The sequence below is a fragment of the Psammomys obesus genome, unplaced genomic scaffold (genome assembly GCF_907164565.1).
Source record: "Psammomys obesus unplaced genomic scaffold, mPsaObe1.curated_primary_1811, whole genome shotgun sequence".
NCBI classification, from domain to species: domain Eukaryota; kingdom Metazoa; phylum Chordata; class Mammalia; order Rodentia; family Muridae; genus Psammomys; species Psammomys obesus.
This window is the reverse complement of record NW_026596095.1, coordinates 24,917,002-24,938,094: the sequence shown is the minus strand read 5'-3', so window position 1 is coordinate 24,938,094 and position 21,093 is coordinate 24,917,002. Positions and strand designations below refer to the sequence as shown.

The window sequence follows — 21,093 nt, the reverse complement described above, 5'->3', positions numbered from 1 at the left end:
ATTCCTCACTTGTCTTTATGTTAAGATGATGTGTTAAGTATTAGAAATTGGGAGCTAGGTGTGATGGCCCACACCTGTGATCCCAGCACTAGGAAAAACAGGCAGGCAGATCTCTGTGAGTGCAAGGCTAGTCTGGTCTACAAGGTGAATCCAAGGCAGCCAAGGCTCCACAGAGAAACCCTGTCTTGAAAAACCCATTTAGAAAGAAAGAAACAAACAAAGGAAGAAACAAAGAAAGAAGCAAAGAAACAAAGAAATTGGGGGAAAATTTAAAAGTCAGTCATTTCTACCCAAAGAGCATGTCTTCCTAAAATGACGTTGTCCAAAATCTCTCCTGCCTTGTAAATATATATATATATTTTTTTTTTCTGAACACGTACATCACATCCACAGACTGAACTGTATTATTAATTTTTCTCTGGTACTTTTGATGGGATAGCCATTATTTGGTCTTTGTTTGAGCAAGTGTTAATTCTAATCTTGGTGGGAGGGGGTGCATTTTTCCATGTTAAACTTTGGATACTTGAGTCAATCTGGATTCCAGAGGCCCTGAGATAGATTTGATCAGTGGATGGAATGGGATCATTGGGTGTTCGTCAGAATGTAGAATTAGTTACATGGCCATCTCACCTGATTTTTTAGTAGGATAATGAGGTGGTTGAGCATGACCAGTGGCTACAGTTCAGGAGCCTAGAACTCCTTAGGCACAGATTGGTGATTGAGAAATAAAGTGATGGCACAAGTAATGAATGTGGGTGGGGCCAGCCATTGAGTGATTCACATCCCAACAAAACATAATTCTACTACTGTTGAATATTTATGTTGTTCTTTTTTTTTTTTTTTAGCCCCTTCCCTCCCAGCTGAGATGATTTTTTTTTTAAAGTGTAAAAAGATATTCTGAAAACCTAGTGACTCCCAAATATCGTCTAAATTCCTTCTTTGTTTGTCTGAGTGCTGAGCATTTCTAAAGCTGCCTAGGTTTCCATTACTGTTTTGACTGTTTTGACTCACACCTGTGCTTTTCACATTTTGGATTTCTAACTGACACTTTGCAGGTTTGGATGCTAAGGTGCAGAGGGATTAGGTCACCTACTTCACCCTTCCCTTCCTTTTGTAATGGAGCCCCTTAGGAACAGGGATGTAGGTCGTTCATTTTGCTTTCTCCATATGAGCCTTCCATTTGTCAAAGAGCAGATGCGCGCGCGCGCGCGTGTGTGTGTGTGTGTGTGTGTGTGTGTGTATTCAAAACCAGGACCCGAATTCAAGGCTGCTGACTTCAGCTAGCCTTAGAGGTGTCACACTCTAGACTTAGCCCACTTCCATCCAAGGTTTTTTAACTGGTAAACTAAACCAATACTGGCTAGAGATTGAAAGTATGTAGAGAAGAGATGGAATAAGGACCGGCCTGCTTGTATTTTTTACATCTTTTGAGGTACAGGATTTTTTCCTGTACCCACAAGTGTAGGTTTCTGATGGCAAGCATGGTCCTAAGACAGCACTTTCTGAGGGATACAAGAGTGATCCGAGCAAGGGCACAATCAACTTGGTTTCCTTGGGAGATAAAGCCTCTTGAGGAAACTTTGGGTTTGGGATCCTTGACTAGCCAGACTAGGCAACTTCAAGTTCTTCCCCACAATATTTTTCCCAGTGCAAACTAAGCGTTCCCTTTGTCACACCCTTTGGGGAATGATGCTATAACACTGTGCAGGATGGCCCTGGGGGCTGAACACAAGGAACTTGCAGTGATGAGATGCGGTTTGTACCCCTCTCTCCAGTTAGTGGCTGTGTCCTTCCGTGGCTCCCAGTATCTAAATTGTCTGGGCGTATGAATCTGTTGCAGGGCCCGCTCTGTGAGCCTCTTTGTGATTGTTGCGTTCTTTGTCTGTCCTGTAGGTGACTGGGCATCTACCCCTGTGTGTTCTCTAAATCATCGCTCACTGTTCCTAACTGCGCACATTCTTCTGCCTGGCTGTGTGAGCGGTGAGATCGCACTGTCCGCCTCCCTCTTTCTTCCTTTTCCTTTCTTGAATCTCTTTCCTTCTTTGATTCCAGTTGCAGATCCTGATGAGAGAAGTCCTCCCTCCCCCTTTTTAAAAAATTCATTCTTTCTCTCATCTTTTAAGACTTGGTTTAACTATGTAAGCTAGCCTGGCCCTGAACTCCCAGTCCCCCTGTCTCATGCTCTTGAGTGCTGGGATTACTGGCCTGCATACTACATCCTGTTGTATCTCTGTCTTTCTCTCTTTGACTCCCATGTCCCTGAGTCTCTGTGACTGTCTAAGTCTCTGTACCTCTTTCTCCATCTGTCTCTGTGTTTCCATCTCCCAGAATTTCCAGTCTTATTCCTCAAACTCCAAGATCAGGTTGATCCTGGTTTTTCACTACTGCTGAATTGTCTTCTCCTTTTGGCCTTGTTTTCTTTGAGCTGAGGTTTGACACTCATACACTAATCTGGGACCAGCTTCCATGGTTAGACATTTGCAGGCTGTGTCTCTGCCAGATCTGCTTTCAAAAGCTTGGGATGACTCGACTCTGCTGGTAGGGTTTACAAGCAGGACATTTAGAGCAGTGACGTGGAAAGTCCCAGCCATGCTGATCCCATCACTGAAAACTCCCTGCTGGAAAGAGCATGAGGAAGGCCCGTAGCCTCCCCCTTACAGTGTACTGTGTGCCTACCTGAGTGGTTTCTGAACTTCCCCAACCCCGAGTAAAGCTTCCGTTTGCCTGTCTCTACTTGAGAAGTTAACTTCAACCCTGTGGGTGTGCACATTCACACCCTTCTATAGATAAGAGAGCCTTGTCTTAGATAGAGCCTGAACTGTAATACCAAGCACAGCGCTGAGAGCTCTTGAGCTAAGTAAGAAAGGTCTTTATCTTACACTGGCATTGCATTTCCCATGGGAGAAGCATCCAGCTCTGGTTCTGTGTACAAACACAAAGGAGATCAACACCCAAGCACTCCTATGGAGCAATCCAGGAGCTAAGGTCAGGTCAGCCCAAGTGAAGACAGCTTGTATCGGGAAGCCCAGTGGAGGCATCTCACATTTTATCACCACTGAGTTCACAGGGAATGTGAAGCCAAACTGTAGCTTCAACCACAGATCCATCAGCCGTGCCATGGCTTTACAGAGGGAGAGACACATTACACATTGTCGTTTGGGGCAGAAAGACCTCAGAGGGTATCACTGTCATTCTAAAATGAGAACAATTTTAAAACAGAAGGGGAAAAAAAAAGGAAGAAAGTTTTTTTTGTTTTTGTTTTGCGTTTGAGTACTTATGCCAGCTGTTCAACCTCAGAGCCTTTTATCTGCTTTCTTATCATCAGGAGTTTCTATGCTTTGGGTTCAAACATATGTCTCTTTATAACTCAAGACAGAACCCAGGCTCTGGGTCACTTCTCTTTGTCAGGAAGGGAGGGGCATGGTTAGATATATTAATATTCTGTAACCATGGGTTACTAAACATTTTTCTCACCAAGAAATAAATACTCTAAGGCTGAAGGTGTTGCTTAATAGTTTGACACTTGCCTAACATTTGGAAGGCCTGGGTTCAACCTCCAGTACTGCCAGAAAGGAAGGAGGGAAGAGAGGAGAGAGGGAGAAAGGAAGGATGAAAGGGAGGGAGGGAAAAGGAAAAAAAAAAGAAAGAAAAAACTTAAATGAGGATTCAAAGCACCAGTTTTTCTGGTATTTTACATTATTCCTCAACGTAGACCCCATGTTTCAGCTGGGCATTCTGCTGTCCATATGTTCCATACAAAATTAACCCCATAAATTGTCTTTTCTCCTGTTCTTTCCTCTTGAGATGTCCTTTCTCTCACTACTCAATAGATCAAACATCTGTTCTCAAGCCCAGAGCATGATCGTCTTCCTCCAAAAGCCTTCTCTGGCTGTTTCCTACCTTCCGTGAGATCCAGAATGCAGTGAGATGCCAGCTGCAGGGAATCCCTGACTGTGCTAACCCGCAGGTCCTTCTTTGCTTTCTGTTCTGAAACCCATGCACTTCCTTGCCTTTGCTTGCCTTGCTCTTGTCTCCAGATGCCAAACAACTAACTCAAGGCATTAGGGCTCTTGGATGGAAGTTCTTAGGATCAAGGCTCTTTCACATTCATGTTTCTCAGATTTCGCAGGGTAAAAATGACTTCAGCCTCAACAATCAGGGGCCGGGGGGTGGGGGTGGTCAAGAATATACTCAAGGTGCTGCTGATGTGGTTAACCCATATTTTGAGTAGCAAGGCTTTGTACTGATTTTCAAACATCAAAGACAACTCAGGTCTGGTAGTGAATATAGTGCTTTATATAAATATTTGTGCAAAATAAATGTAAAAAATATTTAAGTAAACAGCATCTAGAAGGATTTTTTTTCTTGTAGCATTTTCTTTTTTGGGTGTGCTTTTAACATACTGTGTGTTTTTTCAAAACTTTTAAAGTCTTTCCTTCAAAGGACAGAGCATAAATGAGACATAAACTTAGACCAGCAAATTAAAATAATAAAACCCAAAGGATAGAACACTTTGGTGTTTCCAGCATTCTGGAACAGTCTCCTAGAAGGTTCCAGCAGGAGGAGGAACTGGGATGCATGCATGGGGGCTGAAATGAGGACGAGCTTTCTGGATCCAGCCTTCCTGTGTTTGCTGAGGATGAGTTTATTTCCTGCACCTCACTGAGAAGCAGCTAGGAAAACTATTTAATGGGTGGGTGTGTCCTAATTTGCTACTGTATCATAGAAGAGATAGCACCATTGTCTCCTTCAAGGTCAACTGGTAGTTTTGATATTCTTATAAGCCCAATGCAAGTTTTCTACCCAAGTCTATAAATAGATAAATGTGTTTGCTCTTAATGCCACTGACCTTGAGACACAGCAAGTGTAAGCAGTAAGGATAAAAGGTGACTAGAACCCATCACTTCTAAACTACATATTGCTTCTTGACCTTTTTGTTTCTTTAGAGAATGTAAGACCAAAAGTCTTGGAGTAGGAAAATAAACCTTATTCAAAACTGCATAACTGCGTATCACCAGCAGCTTGGAGAATGTCTGGCATATTAGTGATACATAATTTAGTAAAGCTTGTGGTTTGTTCTCTTTTGCAAAAGTTAAGGAACAGGGGAACATTGTATAGCAGAAGACAACAACTCAGTATATGAAAAGAAAGTTTTCTCTCTGGACATCCTGACTTGTCATCTTGGCATGTGACACCCTGAAGTTGCTGCTGCCAAGGGACCACGTAGTTCCTAACCTAAAGCAGTTGGAGAGGTTAGAGCCACTGAGGAAGGGATTGCAATGAAAGCACAGTCTCTTCTCACAGCACAGCTTGCTCTGCTCCCTCCACACCTGCTGAGGTCCAAGGTAGAAGCTCATTGGCTTACTTTTTTTCTTAGCATTGCCCACTAGTCAACTGGTTTCTTTTTTTTCCTATTAAAATTTTATTTTTTTAAATATTAATTACAGTTTATTTACTTTGTATCCCAGCTGTAGCCCCCTACCTCATTCCCTCCCAACCCCACCCTTCCTCTTTCATTTCCTCCCTGCTCCTCTCTAAGTCCACTGATAAGGGAGGTCCTCCTCCCCTTCCATCTGACCATAGCTTATCAGGTCTCATCAGGACTGGCTGCAATATCCTCCTCTGTGGCCTAGCAAGGCTGCTCCTCCCTTGGATGGAGGGGAGGGAGGTCAAAGAACCAGCCACTGAGTTCATGTCAAAGACAGTCCCTGTCCCCCTTACTAGGGTACCTACTTGGATACTGAGCTGCCATGGGCTACATCTGAACAGGGGTTCTAGGTTATATCCATACATGGTCCTTGGTTGGAGAATCAGTCTCAGAAAAGACTCCTGTGCCCAGATATATTTGGTCCTTGTGGAGCTCCTATCCTCTCCAGGTCTTACTAACTCCCCTTTGTTTCCCCTACACTCTGCCCAAGGTTACGAGTCTCAACATTTGCTTTGATATACTACTAGGTTACGAGTCTCAACATTTGCTTTGATATACTACTAGGTAGAGTCTTTCAGAGGTCCTCAATGGTAGGCTTCTGTCCTGTTTCTTGTTTTCTCTTACTTCCAATGTCCATCCCGTTTGCCTATCTAAGTGAGGATTGATCATCTTACCCTGGGTCCTCCTTCTTGTTTAGCTTCTTTAGGTGTACACATTTTGGTATGTTTATCCTATCTTTTAGGTCTAGTATCCACTTATAAGTGAGTATATACCATGTGTGTCTTTTTTGTCCCTCAACTGAGGTATGGATACAGAAATTGTGGTACATTTACACAATGGAATACTACTCAGCAATTAAAAACAAGGAAACCATGAAATTTGCAGGCAAATGGTGGGATCTAGAAAAGGTAATCCTGAGTGAGGTATCCCAGAAACTGGTTTCTTATTGCACTTCATTCTAAAAGTATCAGGCTTGCCAAGGGGCAGAGAAAAAGGACAATAGGGAGCTTTGGGTTGCAGCAGGCTCTGTGTGAGCTCCCTCATACAATTCTGAAGAGACTGGAGCAAGCTCAGGCTGCCTTGTGAACCCCACAGTAGGACCAGACCAACGTGGTGCTGCTCCATTTTGCACGTCAGAACATAGCCTTTAGGTAGAAATCAAAATGTAAAACTTAATAGGTGCTCAGAGAAGAAGAGGGCCTTGGGTGAGCAAGGAAATGAAAGCCTGTGATAAGAAGAGAATTTGAAGGTGATGGACAGAGAAGGAGACCCATTCTAGATGCTTTCAGACACTGTGTGCGTCTGCCTGTGAGAACAAGTCTGCTGAAGAAAGAGGCAATGGCAAACTCAGGTTCAGGAAACTGGTGGCTGGGAGATGTGTAGCAACTTCCTTCCACGGTCCCACAGTTCCACTCTGCTCTTTACTGCTCAGCTGCCCAGACTGACACTTCATTGCCCAGCCACAGCTCAACGGATGCCTGTGCTGCTGACAGAAAGACCTCTCACTGCCTTCATGCTTCAGATACCTCCTTAACACCATTTATCTCATCTGCTGGCATTATCCGAGTAACTGCCTGTCTCTGCCTCACCAGCACCAGCACCCTGAGACTGGGGGATGCCTGCAATTGGCAGCTACCTCTGGTACCTAGCTTTCTATTATCTGAACTAAATGGAAATGGTACAAATTAGCATGAGGGATGTGTACCACAGCAGAGGATTGAACAGGGATAGCTGAGTGAATCTCACCAAAGGGAAAGAATAACCACCCTACGGAGTTCTGCTGTCTGATATTTCACCAGTCTGAGCAGTTCTTCTTGCTGGCCTATGAGGTACAGCTACTGTTGATCTATCTGACTTTGGCTGTAGTGGTGGCTCAGACTGGTGAAATAACTTGCCTAAACTCAGGCCTTGCCTAGAGTGAAAGGTATCACCTGGATTGGGACCCCAGGCAATGTGACTCCTCAAGGGTTACTTCCCCAGTTAACCACTTAATGATGCACACAGAGATTAAGTGAAAGACCTGTCACTGGGTGAAAGGTCCAAAATGCAGAGCCATGGCCTAGAATGCTCTTATTCCTGTAGATTTAGGAAGTGTTGCCTGAACGATAGAGCCGAATGCTAGCTACATTCATGGATTGTCTCTGAGAAAGAGACACAGTTGTGTGGAAAACCGTCTCCTGGCAGAAGAAACAGTGAAACTAAGGGCCGAGAGTAAGAAAAGGGCTGTTTTTTTTTTCTTTGCTGTCTTCTTTTTACCGTATATATGTATTATCCTTTTTAAACCACAAAGATCAATTAAAAACACAAGCATATGCAAATGTCAATTTGAATCTCCTTGGGACTTTCCCAGCTCCTCAGACATATCAACTTGAAACCGTGTTTGACTTGACAGACCCATGCTCACTATGAAACACCAGGGTTCTCTGTGCTCAGCTCCATTTTTCTCATGACCGTGGACTGTAGGACAGCTTGATTTCCCCATGAAATTTTCCTATGCTTGGAAAAGAGTGAGAGAGAACAAAAGAAAAAGAAATTGCCCAATGCCCTTACGGCTGTTTTATTTTCATCTTTTTTTTTTCTCTTTCCATTGTCGTGTTTGTGTGTATGTGTGCATGCTTGCATGCGTGAGGACATGTGTTTGTGTCTGAGGGGGGTGCTTGTGAGTGTGGAGGTCAGAGTTGATGCTGGACACCATTCTTCATAGCTCTTCCACCTGGTTCATTGAGGTGGTGTCTCTCAATCAAACCCAGAGATTGTGGGCATGGCTAGTCTTGCTAGCCAGCTTGCTCCGGAGATTTTTTTTCTCTCTCTCTCTCTTCCTCCCTCCTTTCCCAGCCTATAATTACAGGCAAACTCTGTTCCTGATGCTTGTGGGGCAAGCGCTTTACCCACTGAGCCCTCTCCCCAGGCCTCCATTATTTTAGATAGGGCTCTTGAAGCAACACTATTTGTTTGCTGGGTTGCCTTACAAACTGGGTAGTTGGAGCAATCCACCATTTCACAGCCTTGAGGGCTAGAAGTCCAAAACTGAGACATCCCTGAGGTTGACTGCTTCAGAAGGCTCTGAGGAAGAGCCTGTTTTAGGTGCCTCCGGCTCTCTGGCTACCATCCTGGTCACACAGCATTCTCCTGTATGGAAATATCTCCTCCAGCTCTCCCTGTTTGCGGTAACCATACTGGCTTGCACCCACCTGACTGACCTTGTTTGCACTCCTTTCCAAAGAAGGTCGCATTCTTGGGGCTGTGTGGAATGATTTCTGAACACAATCAGCCTCTGTCGTACTGCTTTGTGCCACTCCCCTGCCTCACACACGTCTGGGAAATCCCTAGTCCTTTTGGTGGGACCGAGATCTTGGTCTCTGGCATCCCTGAGCTGGAGAATATTCGACTTAATCTTTGAGAGAAAACCCCAAGAAGGGTCGCCCATGCTCATCCTGAAGGAAATCGCTGCTCTGCTCTTTCTAGGTGGTATCACGGCAGCCTCACGCGCCACGCTGCAGAGGCGCTTCTGCTCTCCAATGGACGTGACGGGAGCTACCTGCTGAGGGACAGCAATGAGCACACTGGGCTCTACTCTCTCTCCGTGAGGTAGGTGCTGAAGAACTTGGTAGACTTTGGCCACTAGTTCACTTGACAGCACTGATGCTGCCAGATAATAAAATCTCCCTGATTCCTTTCACCAGATTAAAGGATTTCAAACTCTGAATGGTAAGACCATAAAGAAATTTTCCCAGGACTGGAGAGATGGCTCAGCGGTTGAGAGCACTAGGCTCTTGCCAAGGACCCGAGTTCGGTTCCCAGCATTTATGCTTGGAAGCTCACAATGGCCTGTAACTCAAGCTTCAGGGAGATTTAGCACCTTGAGCTACGTGGGCGCTTGCACTCACAAGAACACACACACTTTAAAAAAAAAAATCTTCCTTGTCCCATTCACTGCAGGGAAACTATGTCAAAACCAAAGAAGACTTTGGGCATTATTGAATTCCATCTGTCACTGCACACAGGAAGGCCCTGAAACCCAAAGAGGTGGGCTGTCTGGCTTGACTCAGTCAACGACGAAAACAGCATTGTCATCTGAATCCCTGGTCTGGGCCCCTTTCTGTTATTCCTCTCTTGCCTGGGAAAGGCAGAATGATTTGTGACTGTGCAGGTTTCATGGTCAAAGACTCTAGTGGACAATGTGCAACTTAAAATTACTTTTCCATGGATTCCATTTCTCCGGAATGGTGAGCTGATCTAGTCGCCCTGAGTTGCACCTGGCTATTGAGGACACCCAGTCCATTTAAGGTTTTTCCTCCCACCTCCCTACCCCTACCCCCACCGACTCAGCTTGCAGTCTTCAGCCCCTGACATGCCGCCTTCTAGTGGCAAGCAGCAAGCCTTCTCCAGTTCTTGTGGCTTTGGCTGAGCATGAATGCAAAGGCTCTACTAAAAATGGCCCTCAGTCTGTCAATCCAGGAACCCTTGGAGGAAGGGTTCTTTGCAGGGCAAGTCCCTCAAGCCAGTCTGGCTCCCCCCTCCTCTCTTTTCTGTAAGTTCCTGGCTTCCTTGTACTCCCTGGATGGCAGGAGCTATATGTCTGCTGTTGCTTGTAGCTCCTTTTCTTTCAGGTCAGCCACTTTGGTTTATTTGGGAGGAAGAATGGAAGAAGTCAAGTGTAGTAGCAATGTGTATGTATATTTTCAATCCCGTTGCTGTGAAAACACGCTGCTTACTACTTGATGAGTTCCAGGCCAGAGGTGGATGGTGTCTGAGGAACAATAACCAAGGCTGGCCTCTGGCCTCCCTATGCACACACACAGATACTTGCACAGACAAGTGTGCCTATCCACATGAACATTCACTCCTGCACACACACACACACAAATAAACACAAAAAGGTATTTCTCTAAATAACTGTTGACAGGCTTCTATGGGCTCGAAAGCAAAGAACAAGCGCATTGCTTATTCGCTCTTTAGACTTGGAACCTTCCCTGTTCATTTTCTACGCTATGTAACAAGGTACCCCAAAATGTAGTAGCTTAAAACAACACAAATTGCCCATGCCACTGTTCTTGTGTGTATTAAAGTCCAGACCTAGCATGAGTGGATTCTCTATTCAAATCCTACTAGGCTGAAATAAAGATGTGTTCAGCAGCAGCTGGGGCTCTTATCTGGAACTCAGTACCTCACCATCACTTCCTCCTTGCCTCTTTATGTGTTTTTTTCATTTCCTTGCTGTGGTAGCACTAAGGGTCCCTGTTCTCCTAGCTGTCCTTCAAAGAGCAGTGTCAACTGACAGATATCACTGTATTTCATGCTTTGTGGCCTGCATGGGCAAGACACACAGAGTATATGTTTGCTGCCTTCCTGCCAGCCAGAGCACATCTCTGTAATGTCTTCTTCTATGGACAATAAAGAATTCTGTTTCACGGAGCTCATTTGAAGAGATCAGAGACTCTTCCTATTTTAAGATGAACTAATTTAGCCACTTAACAATCCAAAATTTCTTCTCAACTCCATCTTGACTAGTTTTTCGCTGGATATACCCTCTATGGGTTTGTGGTTGGGGCATCCATGAATGCTGCTGGCCATACCTTCCATTCTCTAGCAGTGAGTCTATATGCCTATTTGAAGGGGGGAAGAGAGAGATGGGTAGAAAGTGAGGGACAAATTAGGCAGCCAAAGGGAAGAAAAAGTATATCTATTAATATTTTGGTGTTACCCTGATAAATTTTATTTATAATTTTTTTTTCTAAATAACAGGGCTAGGGGCTAAGGTACTCAGTCAGTAATAGCTAAGTCTATGCAAGAAAACATAACTGAGTTTGGCTCCCAGCAGTCATGTAAAAAACTGGGCATGTTGGTATGTGCACCTAATTCTATCACCAGAGAGGGGGACACGCTGGCCAGCCAGCCTTGCTCAATCGATGAACCCCCAGTTCAGTGAGGGACCTTGCCTCAAAAAATCCAGGCAGAAAACTCATGAGAAATGACACCTGAGGTTAGTCCCTGGCTTCCACAAACATGTGCACGCATGCGGTTGCACACGCATGCACAAGTACAGGTGAGAATACGTGTACATAGACACAAAGGAAAAAATTAAAAATAAGGATGGGAAACTATGAATCAAAGATGGAACCTGGTTTTCTTGGGGGAAAGATTCTTGCTTTCTCTTATTGACAGAGATGGTGAGAGTCTATCAGGTGAACGTCATGCTAGAATGCTTTATGGCATGGTTCCTCAAACATCTCAAGTAGACACGTAGAATTATTGGATCACAGAGGGTAATCAACATTTTATCTATATGTGACTCATCTGATCATAAGCTGCTTGTGAATAGATTGCATGTATTTCATCTTCATAAAAATTAAAATATAAGTCATCATTTTTGTCATCATTACAAATACTTGGTAACACTTAGGGGAAACAAAACAAAACAAAAATTTACAGCAAAGGTGACAGTACCCATAGGCCAGTTGTTTAGAGGTATGATTATTTTTATTCATATACTTGTTCATTCCCTTAATAATAGATATTTGAAAGCATGCATTCCATACCAGGCATCTTAGTTCAGAGACCTGTTGGTAAGAAGGACAGCCTCATTGGGCTAGTAAGACCCAAATCTTGCTACAAAGTGGAGTGTAGTGATAGCATAAAGAAGGCAAGAAAAGCGAGCAAGAAATAAAAGGGCACTCAATGTAAGGCAGAATTATCATGTGATACTGGCCAAGGAGGTGGCATTTACTGGAAAACTCAATGGGAAGCAAGTTTGTTAAGGGGAAGATGAAAAAGACTAATGGAGTTAAGGAGCAGAGGTAGAAATTACTCCTCCTAGAAGAACAGCAGGTTCAGACTGATAGGGGTCCTGAACCTAGCTCCACAGACAGCAACATCCACTGAGAAGCTGTTAGAACCTGAGCTCCAAGGGTCTGCCTTCCTTCCACCTGTCTGCAGGGTGAGATCCAGCAACCTGGGTGTCAACAAACCTTCCACTTGACTCTGAAACATTCTGGAGTTAGGGTATGAATGACGTAGTGGGGGAGGTGAGGCCAGGATGATGAGATAGAGACAAATAAAGTGAGCGGGAGAGAGAGGCTTTATGCCATCCTTCCCATTTCAAAAAACAAAGTGGAAAATGACAGCCTTGGAAATGTGACACTGTATACAGTAGGCAATCACGCAGGCAAGGGAGGAGAAGATTAGGGCCCAATGCAAACTTCCAGCTGACTCCCAGAAAAGGGAAGAGGGCCAAGGACAAACATGTCATTTCTGTCACCTCTGTCTTCCTGAATTCACACCCTTTAAGGAAGTTAATGTTTCAGAACTCTTGCAGTCAGTCCAAGAGAAGGTGGGGCAACCGCCCCTTGTCTTCCGGGAGAGAAAAGCTGAGAGGCTTCTCTGCTAGAAGAAATGAGTGGCAGCCCTTACAACTCTCACCTAGCCTCAGCCTGGTCCCACGCCCGCCCAGGGCTTGGTGGCTTGTGTTCTGCGTCCTCAAAGGCTGATGGTGATGCGAACACATTGCAATATTTGCCTTCAATAAAATCATCACTTGTTAAATAACATTAAACACTTTTTTTTCTTCCAGAGCCAAAGACTCAGTGAAACACTTTCATGTTGAATATACCGGGTACTCATTTAAATTTGGTTTTAATGAATATTCATCTTTAAAGGATTTTGTCAAGCATTTTGCAAATCAGCCTTTGATTGGAAGCGAGACAGGTAAGCTGTCTTAGTCCAGTTTTTGTTGTTATAAACAAATACCTGGTTTATTGAAGGTTATTAATTCATATTTCTGCATGAGAATTTGCTTGGAATCTGGTCACTTCTGGAACTAAGAACATTGTATAATGAGAGACAGGGAATAAATACATCAAAGACCAAGCCCTCACCACAGCCCAAGCCCACCTGGAACCTGTGATCCCCCTCCCTCAGTCTCACCAGTGATGAATGATGGGACTCTAGGAGCTCACACAGGCAGGTAGAGCTCTGTGAGTTTGAGGCCAGTCTGGTCCACATAGTTAGTTCCACAGCCAGTCAAATCTACATAGTGACACCCTATCTAAAAGAAAAAAGAAGAAGAAGAAAAAAAGACAGTTTCTTTCGAATGTTCTATTTTATAATACATGCAGGAAAGAAGAGAAGACACAAAGCAAGAAGCACTTTTCTCTTCCTCATCATTTCAGGCGTAGACACCAACAGCAAACTGCCAGCCAGCGTTCCATTAGTGTGACAAATATTAATGCCTGAGCTAAGTGAACGCATAAGTAGGGAAGTGTATTCTGCCTGGTGGCTTTAGAGGTTTCAGTTTATGGTGCTGTTGTCATCAGGATGCAAATGTGCAGCAGCGAGAGCCACTCAGCTCAGAACTAGGAAGCAAAGAAGGCAGGAGAGGGATGGGGACTTAGCCCCACTTTAATATCCCCTTCAGCGGCACACCGCCCACAACGTAACTTTTTTCACATTGGCCTTCATATAAGGCCAAGCAAGGTTCAACAGCTTTAACACACGGGCCTTTGAAGGGCAGTCCATCCACACTGACACACCCAGTATGCTGGCACTCAAGATATCTAACTTGTTTGTCTATAATCTACAAAGAGAGTAAGGAAAAGGTCACCTCTAAACTTATGGTTTAGAATTCCAGCTTTTTTTGCTCTGAATGATGGAGAGTCTCAGTTTATCAACAGTGGGAAAATTGCAAGAAGCCTGTAGCACGAGAAACTTGGTGCCGTGGCCAACTGCCGTGAATCTGTACATATTAGTTTTCTTAGTAAGCTTTGGAATGGTCTTTCTGCTCATCGGCGTGGTGGCTTCTGCTGCCATCACTGGTTTCTGCTTTTGCCATTCATGTCACTGAGACAGACCCCAGTATGAATCAGTGTCTGGCACAGATGAAAGACGCTCGGAAACCACAGAACAGTTGCTTCTCTATACTGAAAATGACAGGTTTGTGGTAGAATATTCTGAACTTGAACCTAAAGCTGTAAACCTGTCTTTTCCTGATGGAAATCCTCCCAATCAGCCCTGACGATTACCTTGCTGTGTAACCAGCCCTTGCTGTCACAAACAAATGCACATGTGAATATTCATTTCCGCTGCTACCTTGACCTGAGCAAGCAGCTCGGTTCCTCTAATCCCTGCCCTGCAGCTTTATTTCCTGTTTGCGTTCAACTCCACACTTGATTTCATTCAGCTCTTCTTAGTCTCTGGAAATGGAGAGAAGTGTACTGAAGCTGGGGCTTTGTTTTGACTGCCTCTTCTCTTGCCCCACCCCTCATCCGTCATCAGCGCTTGTGTGTGAGAGAATGGACAAATGAAGTAATGGCTGTTTTACTTCCTGGAATCCTGTAGCCATCAAAACCATTATCGTTATCTGTTCACCTTCTCTTCTCCCCAAGCAAAGGCAGCTCTTTCATCTAAACTTCTTTCCCAGACACTATTTAAATCTCTTATATGGTTCTCTGTGCACATGACTGGACCTTCTCAAAATCAGGGAAAGGTGCACCTCCTGCCTTCTGGCAGATTTCAAGGCAGGCTAAGACCAAAGAGAATGCAGTGTGTTTTGACTGACACTTTGCCACACAGGTCTCAGCAGACAAGAGCGTCACCTGCAAACTGCAACAGGAAGGTAACCTTCACACCGCATTTAGAACAATGCACAGCCTCTTGTATCTTGTATCCTGAGCAAGAAACCCCATAGCCAAGTGTAGCTATACTTGTAATTTCCCTGGGCTATACGGTCAGGTAGAGGGTAGCCTGGACTGCATAGCAAGACCCTGGCTTTAAAAAAAAGAGAAAATAAAAAGAAAAAGGCTTGTGATTAATACGTTAGGATTATGGTTTACAGGGTAGCTTAAAGTTGCAATGTTCCGTGCATTATCAGTTATCACTGTGGCTCCCGCTTTACTTCTAGGAAACTAAGATTGCTCTCCTGTCCACCGGCTGTCCTCTGCTCTCTCCGTTATCTGATAAACAATTTGCTGTTTTTGGAGCCCTGATTCAGCTGGTAAACATGCACACGGCTTGCTGACTTCAAGCCCTTTCGTTAGAATTAACACTAATTCCACTTGCTTATCTGTCCCCACCAGATGACGGCAAAGCCGCCAAAGCTTGTTCAAGGGACAAAAGTCATGACACTTGAGTGTTCCAATCTGCCCACCGTGGGAGTAGTAGGCTTCCGGAAAACAGGACAGTGTGGTAAAGTCACGATGACTATTTAAGCCCCGAGTCACCACTGTGGCCATGAGGAGTGGTGAGTGGAAAGCAAGATGCCACCTTCTAAAAAATAGCCCATTTCTCCTTGTTCCCTTGGGCATTGGCTCCTGGTGGGCACGAATGGTGGTGCATCCCAATGACCCCAAGTTCAAAGTCTGCCTGGGCTACATAACAAGGTCCATCTTCCAAATGAAGTAAGAGTTCCTGTTGTAGCCAGGACACCCTCCAACCCCGGGCTGAATTTTTTGTGGTTTGAAGCCAAGTGACGGAAAACTACTTGTTCACACATTGAACAAGGCTCTGCCAGAATTTTCTTCTCTAGATCTCCCAAAATTAGAACAAAGGTCCAGTATTTTGTGCTACTCCTATTATTTAGTTCCGGGCCCAGCTTCAGCCTGCATTGCCTAAGAGCATGCATTTATAGAGACCTTTGGCTCGGCTTGGTGGCACAGGTCTGTAATTCTACCTAATCAGGAGGCAGAAGGAGGAGGATCACAAATTCAAGGCCAGACTAGGAAACTTAGCAAGATACTGTCTCAAACTTAAAAAAATAATACTAATGTTAAAAGAGGGCCTGGGTATATGGTTCAGAGATGCAGTGTTTGCTCAGCATGCTCTGTTCCCTAACGAAGCCATATAGCAATCATCCACTGCTTGTTCCTACCTCTGAGGGCAGCAGGATGAGCCATATAAAATGACACAGACCTCGAACTTGTCCTCTACAGTGACTGAGACCAGATTCAGCAATGTGACACTCAGAAAACTTGGTTGCAGAAACGTTTGTCTTGAAGATAGGTGAAAAGTGTTGATCCAAAGGCACACGTTTTAACTGTCTCCTTTATTCCTATTCTCTCTTCCTTAAACACCCAGAATCTGTGATATATATATATATATATATATATATATATATATATATATATATATATATATATATATTTTTTTTTTTTTTTTAATCTGAAGAACACAGTTTCTGAAGTCACCCCTAGCCTCCTGGCCACCGTGTGGGCTCTAGAATGCCAGCTTCCCCCGATCTCTGTTAAAATGTATGCTCATTCAAAGTTCTTTCTCTCAACACCCACCACACTCTGAAGATGTTTCTAATCCTCAAAACCTTATCATTTCCTAAGCTGTACAATGGACTTACTTGCTTTTCTTCCAGCACATTTGATAATTGTGTAACTTTGATAATTCACTTACTTTAAAGTTACTCTCCTGCGTATTAGCATAAACTCCATGAGGCGAGGATTCTTATAAGTTTTGTTTCCTGATGTATTCCAGAACTTGAAAGAATAATGCTGATCACTTTCTTAGCATGCCAGCATGTAGGAAGGGTAGGGGGTACCCTATAGTTTGTATGGTATTGAATTAGAATTGTCAAACACTCTGACAATTCTAACCGGCAAAACTGATAAAAGCATAACTTAAGCTTATGCGTCTGTGGTCTGTATCTATCCAGTGACAAATAAATCCAGAATCCACCTTTCATTTGTTATTGATGATGTCTAAAAAGTGTATTCCTTTTAAACAGCACTCAATAGAGCTCAATATCTGAGAAACATTTTTAGTATAGTTAATATTTACTGATTCTTCCCCTAATTAGCTAAGTTGCATACCTACAGTCATGAAAACGTAGACAGCATTTATACTTATGCTTAGGTATCCAGGTATTGTTAAACAGAACAAAACAAAAACAAAAAGGTCTTTGTTCATATTTAAATAGCTTCCAGTGAAAACTGCCGGGGACAGTTTTTGTTTTGTTTTGTTTTAATAGTTCAAGGTAACTTTAGTCACCTAGCCCACATAGGAAAACATGCGCAATGCTTCAAGTGAGGTGATCTGTTTGCAACTCCCCTTGAGAATAACTGGTGCAGTATTGGAGACCCTGTGTGGTTCTTTCCCAAATGTCAAATCTCCACGACTGTCTTTTGCTTTGATGCCTGGGCCTTTGGCAAAAGTTACAGCTCCTATTATTCACTTTGTGGCACCCGCTAGCGTCCTCGGGTGGTGTTTGAAGCTAATGAAGTTAAGAGTTTAAGGACTGCTTGTGATGTTTCTGGAAGTAATTTAATGGACAACTTGGAATTTTGCCAAATCAAGCCAGCAATCACTTCTTCCATCCACGCTGGCCAGACACTAATGCTTTTCAGTCAGTCAGGGAGGTGTGTCTGCAAATGAAAAAGGTAAGGGTGTGGTGAGCCCACGCTGGGCAGTCTTTAGCAGGTTCCGGGCATTCACGCAGAGGTTTTCTCACATATCAGATTATTTAATCTTCCCAGCTGCCCACAAGAATACATGCAGTGATCTCATTTTCAGATGAGGAAATAAAAAAGAGAGAGAGGCTTTAAGTTACTTTCCCTAGGCTGTGTATTTACTAAGCCTCAGACATGGGGCTGGAGCCCAAGCTAAGCTCATAAGGAGCAGGTACTTTCCATGCTTGCTATGTGATTCAGACCTGTTGTTCGGTATCACATCATGGATCGGTCTCAACTTCCGCCTTGTGTCATGTCTATTTTCACTGTGTTTAGGTGAAATGCAATTTGAGGGATGTTTAAATGTTTTTATTACATTTATTTATGTACTTACATTTATTTATTTATTTATTTATTTATTTATTTATTTATTTATTTATTTATTTATTGTGTGTGTGTGTGTGTGTGTGTGCCTCAGTGCACACATGTGGAAGTCAGGGAAGAACTTTCTGGAGTCCGTTCTCTCTCTCCACCACGTGAGGCCCGGTATGAAACTCTGGTCATCAGGTTTGGCAGCAAATACCTTTTCCCATCTGTGCCGTCTCACTGGCCTCCGTTCAAAAACTTAGACTAGAAAAGCGATGTTAAAGCATTAGCAAAAGCTATCCAGGAAGCATCCTGAGATAGGAGGTCTCTTAAGAAAGGACCTCAAACTGGCTGAATAAATAAATAAGGTAGAGCACAATGTGAGGACAAATGAGAATGCTCAGGAGAGGGAACTGGGAAGCAAGTGTGAAAGGGCCCTGGGAACAAGGTCCTTCAAGGGAGTGTCAGTTACAGGAAGCAGGACATGCACTGGTTACAAAATTTTCTTGCCATCTTCTTCCCACTGTGTGTTTGAATTGTTTTCCAGGCAGTTATAAGTGGAAGGCATCTTGGAACCATTTAATTCCTCCTTTACAAACAAGCCTGATGAGGAAAAAAAAAAGAAAAGAAAAGAAAGAAATATGCACATCCCCATTCCTCAAAGTGCCTCCAGATGAGTTATTTCTTCAAACCTTGATTTGTGCATGAGAATGTTGCCCACAGTGGAGGACAGTGTGCATGCAGTTGACTCCTGAGGCAATGACTCCTGAGGCTAAGAATAACTGTGGGAAAATGATCAGGCCCACGAATTCTCCATTCCACTCTAGTTTCTGCCAGTTGCCAACCCTGTGCCCTCAGGCACATTATGTCACCTCTTCTAGCTTTGAGCTTTGCTTTCATCATCATCTACAACGGAGCTTGCGGTAACAGTTCATCCTTTAGTGCTTCCTTGTGAAGATGATTCTCAGCATAAGTGCTCGCTGTTATGACTCATTTACTAAACCCCTTGGTGGTAATTAATTCTATCGGATTCAAGGCAGGGGGCATTATCCCATGAAACTTTTAATGACAAATGAGTCCACGGAATGTTTGCAGTGCCTCAGATTTTAAACCCTAGTGCACACATCTGTATGGTAGCATCAAGGGGCCACTCCAAACAGGTGACCTGACTTGTCTTGGACATTTGAACAGCATCTTTTGTCCTGGCTAGCCGTTCTACCTCCCTTGTCTTAGTGTGTTTCTCTCTGGAAGGCTGGATGTGGAATGGTAAGGCTGCTATAGTTGTAAGTGAATGGTGGTTGAAGTGTGTCAAGGAAGCTCAGAGGCAGACAGGAAAAAGAACTGAACTATTCATTTAGGTCTCCCACACCACTGCAAAACCATATCCCAGAGGCAGTGACCAGAAAAACACACAGTGACAATTGCAAAGCTGTTTTCTGAACCCAGAACAGTATAAATAAAACATGGGTGAATATTTTCTCATTTGTTCAATTTAACAAATATGTATTGAGTGCCAGTCACCAGATGGGCACTCTTGGCCTCTGAGAAAATAGGAAGGTGACTTAGGAATTCTTTTTAAAAAGATTTGTTTATTTTTATGTGTATACGTGTTTGGCCTGCCCTATACCACACGTGCCTGGTGCCCACAAAGGTCAGAAGACAGTACCAGATCTACTTGAGCTGGCGATACAAACGGCTGTGAGCCACCGTGTGGGTGCTGTGAACTGAACCCAGGTCCTCTGAACCACTGAGTCATTGTTCCAGGACCCTCAAAAAAAAATCTTGATCTCGAACACCTTACGGTCCAGCAGGGAGACCTAACAAGCTAACTTTCATGTGTAAAATAAATATGAAAATCGAAGTTTCCCACTAGGAGCCATGTGTGTGCCAAACTACATTCCATTTCTTATGCCAAAACAATACCAGAGGCCTGCGGCCGTTCCTCCCTTTTTTCTGAGTTTCATCTAGAGGAGCCCCTCAACACAATCATGGTGCTGTGTATGGAATTATAGATGGATCTGTCACATAAACTCTGTCACATAAACACATAAACTGAATGTTATCATTCAGCCCATCAAATTAGAATGCCCATGTTGGTCCAGCTCTGCTCATCTGAAGAATGTTCCCCTGCTGAGCCAGGCTCATGTCAGCCGCAGGAAGCAACCTTCATGAAGTTCAGAAACTGAATTGAAACTTGGAACCAAAGTGGTTAGGGCAGATGGTTTCTGACCCGCTTCCCTCTCTATCCTTCACCACACCCACCCCCCTCCAAATCCTCCACACACACCCCATCGCCTTTTATCTGACTCTTCCAACAGAGTTTTGTGGTTCCTTTGTCTGAATTCATCAAGCCAAAGTTCCTTTCCTTTAGGTGAAGACACTGCCTTGGGCTTTGGGTGGAAGTTCTGAGAGTCCGCAAGTTTCCAGCTAGCTAATTTAAAAAAACTGGAGTACAAGGAAAAGATGGGGTGCTTCAGTACATTTGTTCAGGGTGCGCAGGCAAGCTGAACAGAAAGCAAAGGAACCAGCTCAGTAGTCACGGCAAGTCAGAGGCTATCAATGACGGACATGCCGGAAGGGGCCTAGCCCTACTCCTTTCAAACATGGACCCCCGGCAATGCTTGTCAAGCTAGGGAACAGCAGCCAACTGCTATGGAGGGCGCTGAGCCTTCTTTCCAGAGGAGAAACTAAGTGAAGTGGATCCAATTAGTGGACACGGGGACACACACACACACACACACACACACACACACACACACACACACGGTGGGAGGGGGAGGAGAGACAGGCAGACAGAGCAGACAGAGGGACACAAAAAGAGAATATCATGTAAAGACTTAAAGTGTGGGGCAAGACAGATGGCCCAGCAGTTAAAAGTCCTTGCTCTCCTTGCAGAAGACCAGAGCTCGGTTC

The 21,093-nt window shown here is 44.0% G+C and overlaps 1 protein-coding gene across 1 annotated transcript in view; it reads left to right on the top strand.

Moving 5' to 3' along the window:
• Dapp1 (dual adaptor of phosphotyrosine and 3-phosphoinositides 1) overlaps nucleotides 1–21,093 on the top strand; it is a 45,594-nt gene that overhangs the window by 7,132 nt on the left and 17,369 nt on the right. The window contains exons 2-3 of the mRNA XM_055628324.1: nucleotides 8,894–9,016; nucleotides 12,999–13,132. Coding sequence (XP_055484299.1) covers nucleotides 8,894–9,016; nucleotides 12,999–13,132 — 257 coding nt within the window. The remainder of the gene's footprint in view (nucleotides 1–8,893; nucleotides 9,017–12,998; nucleotides 13,133–21,093) is intronic.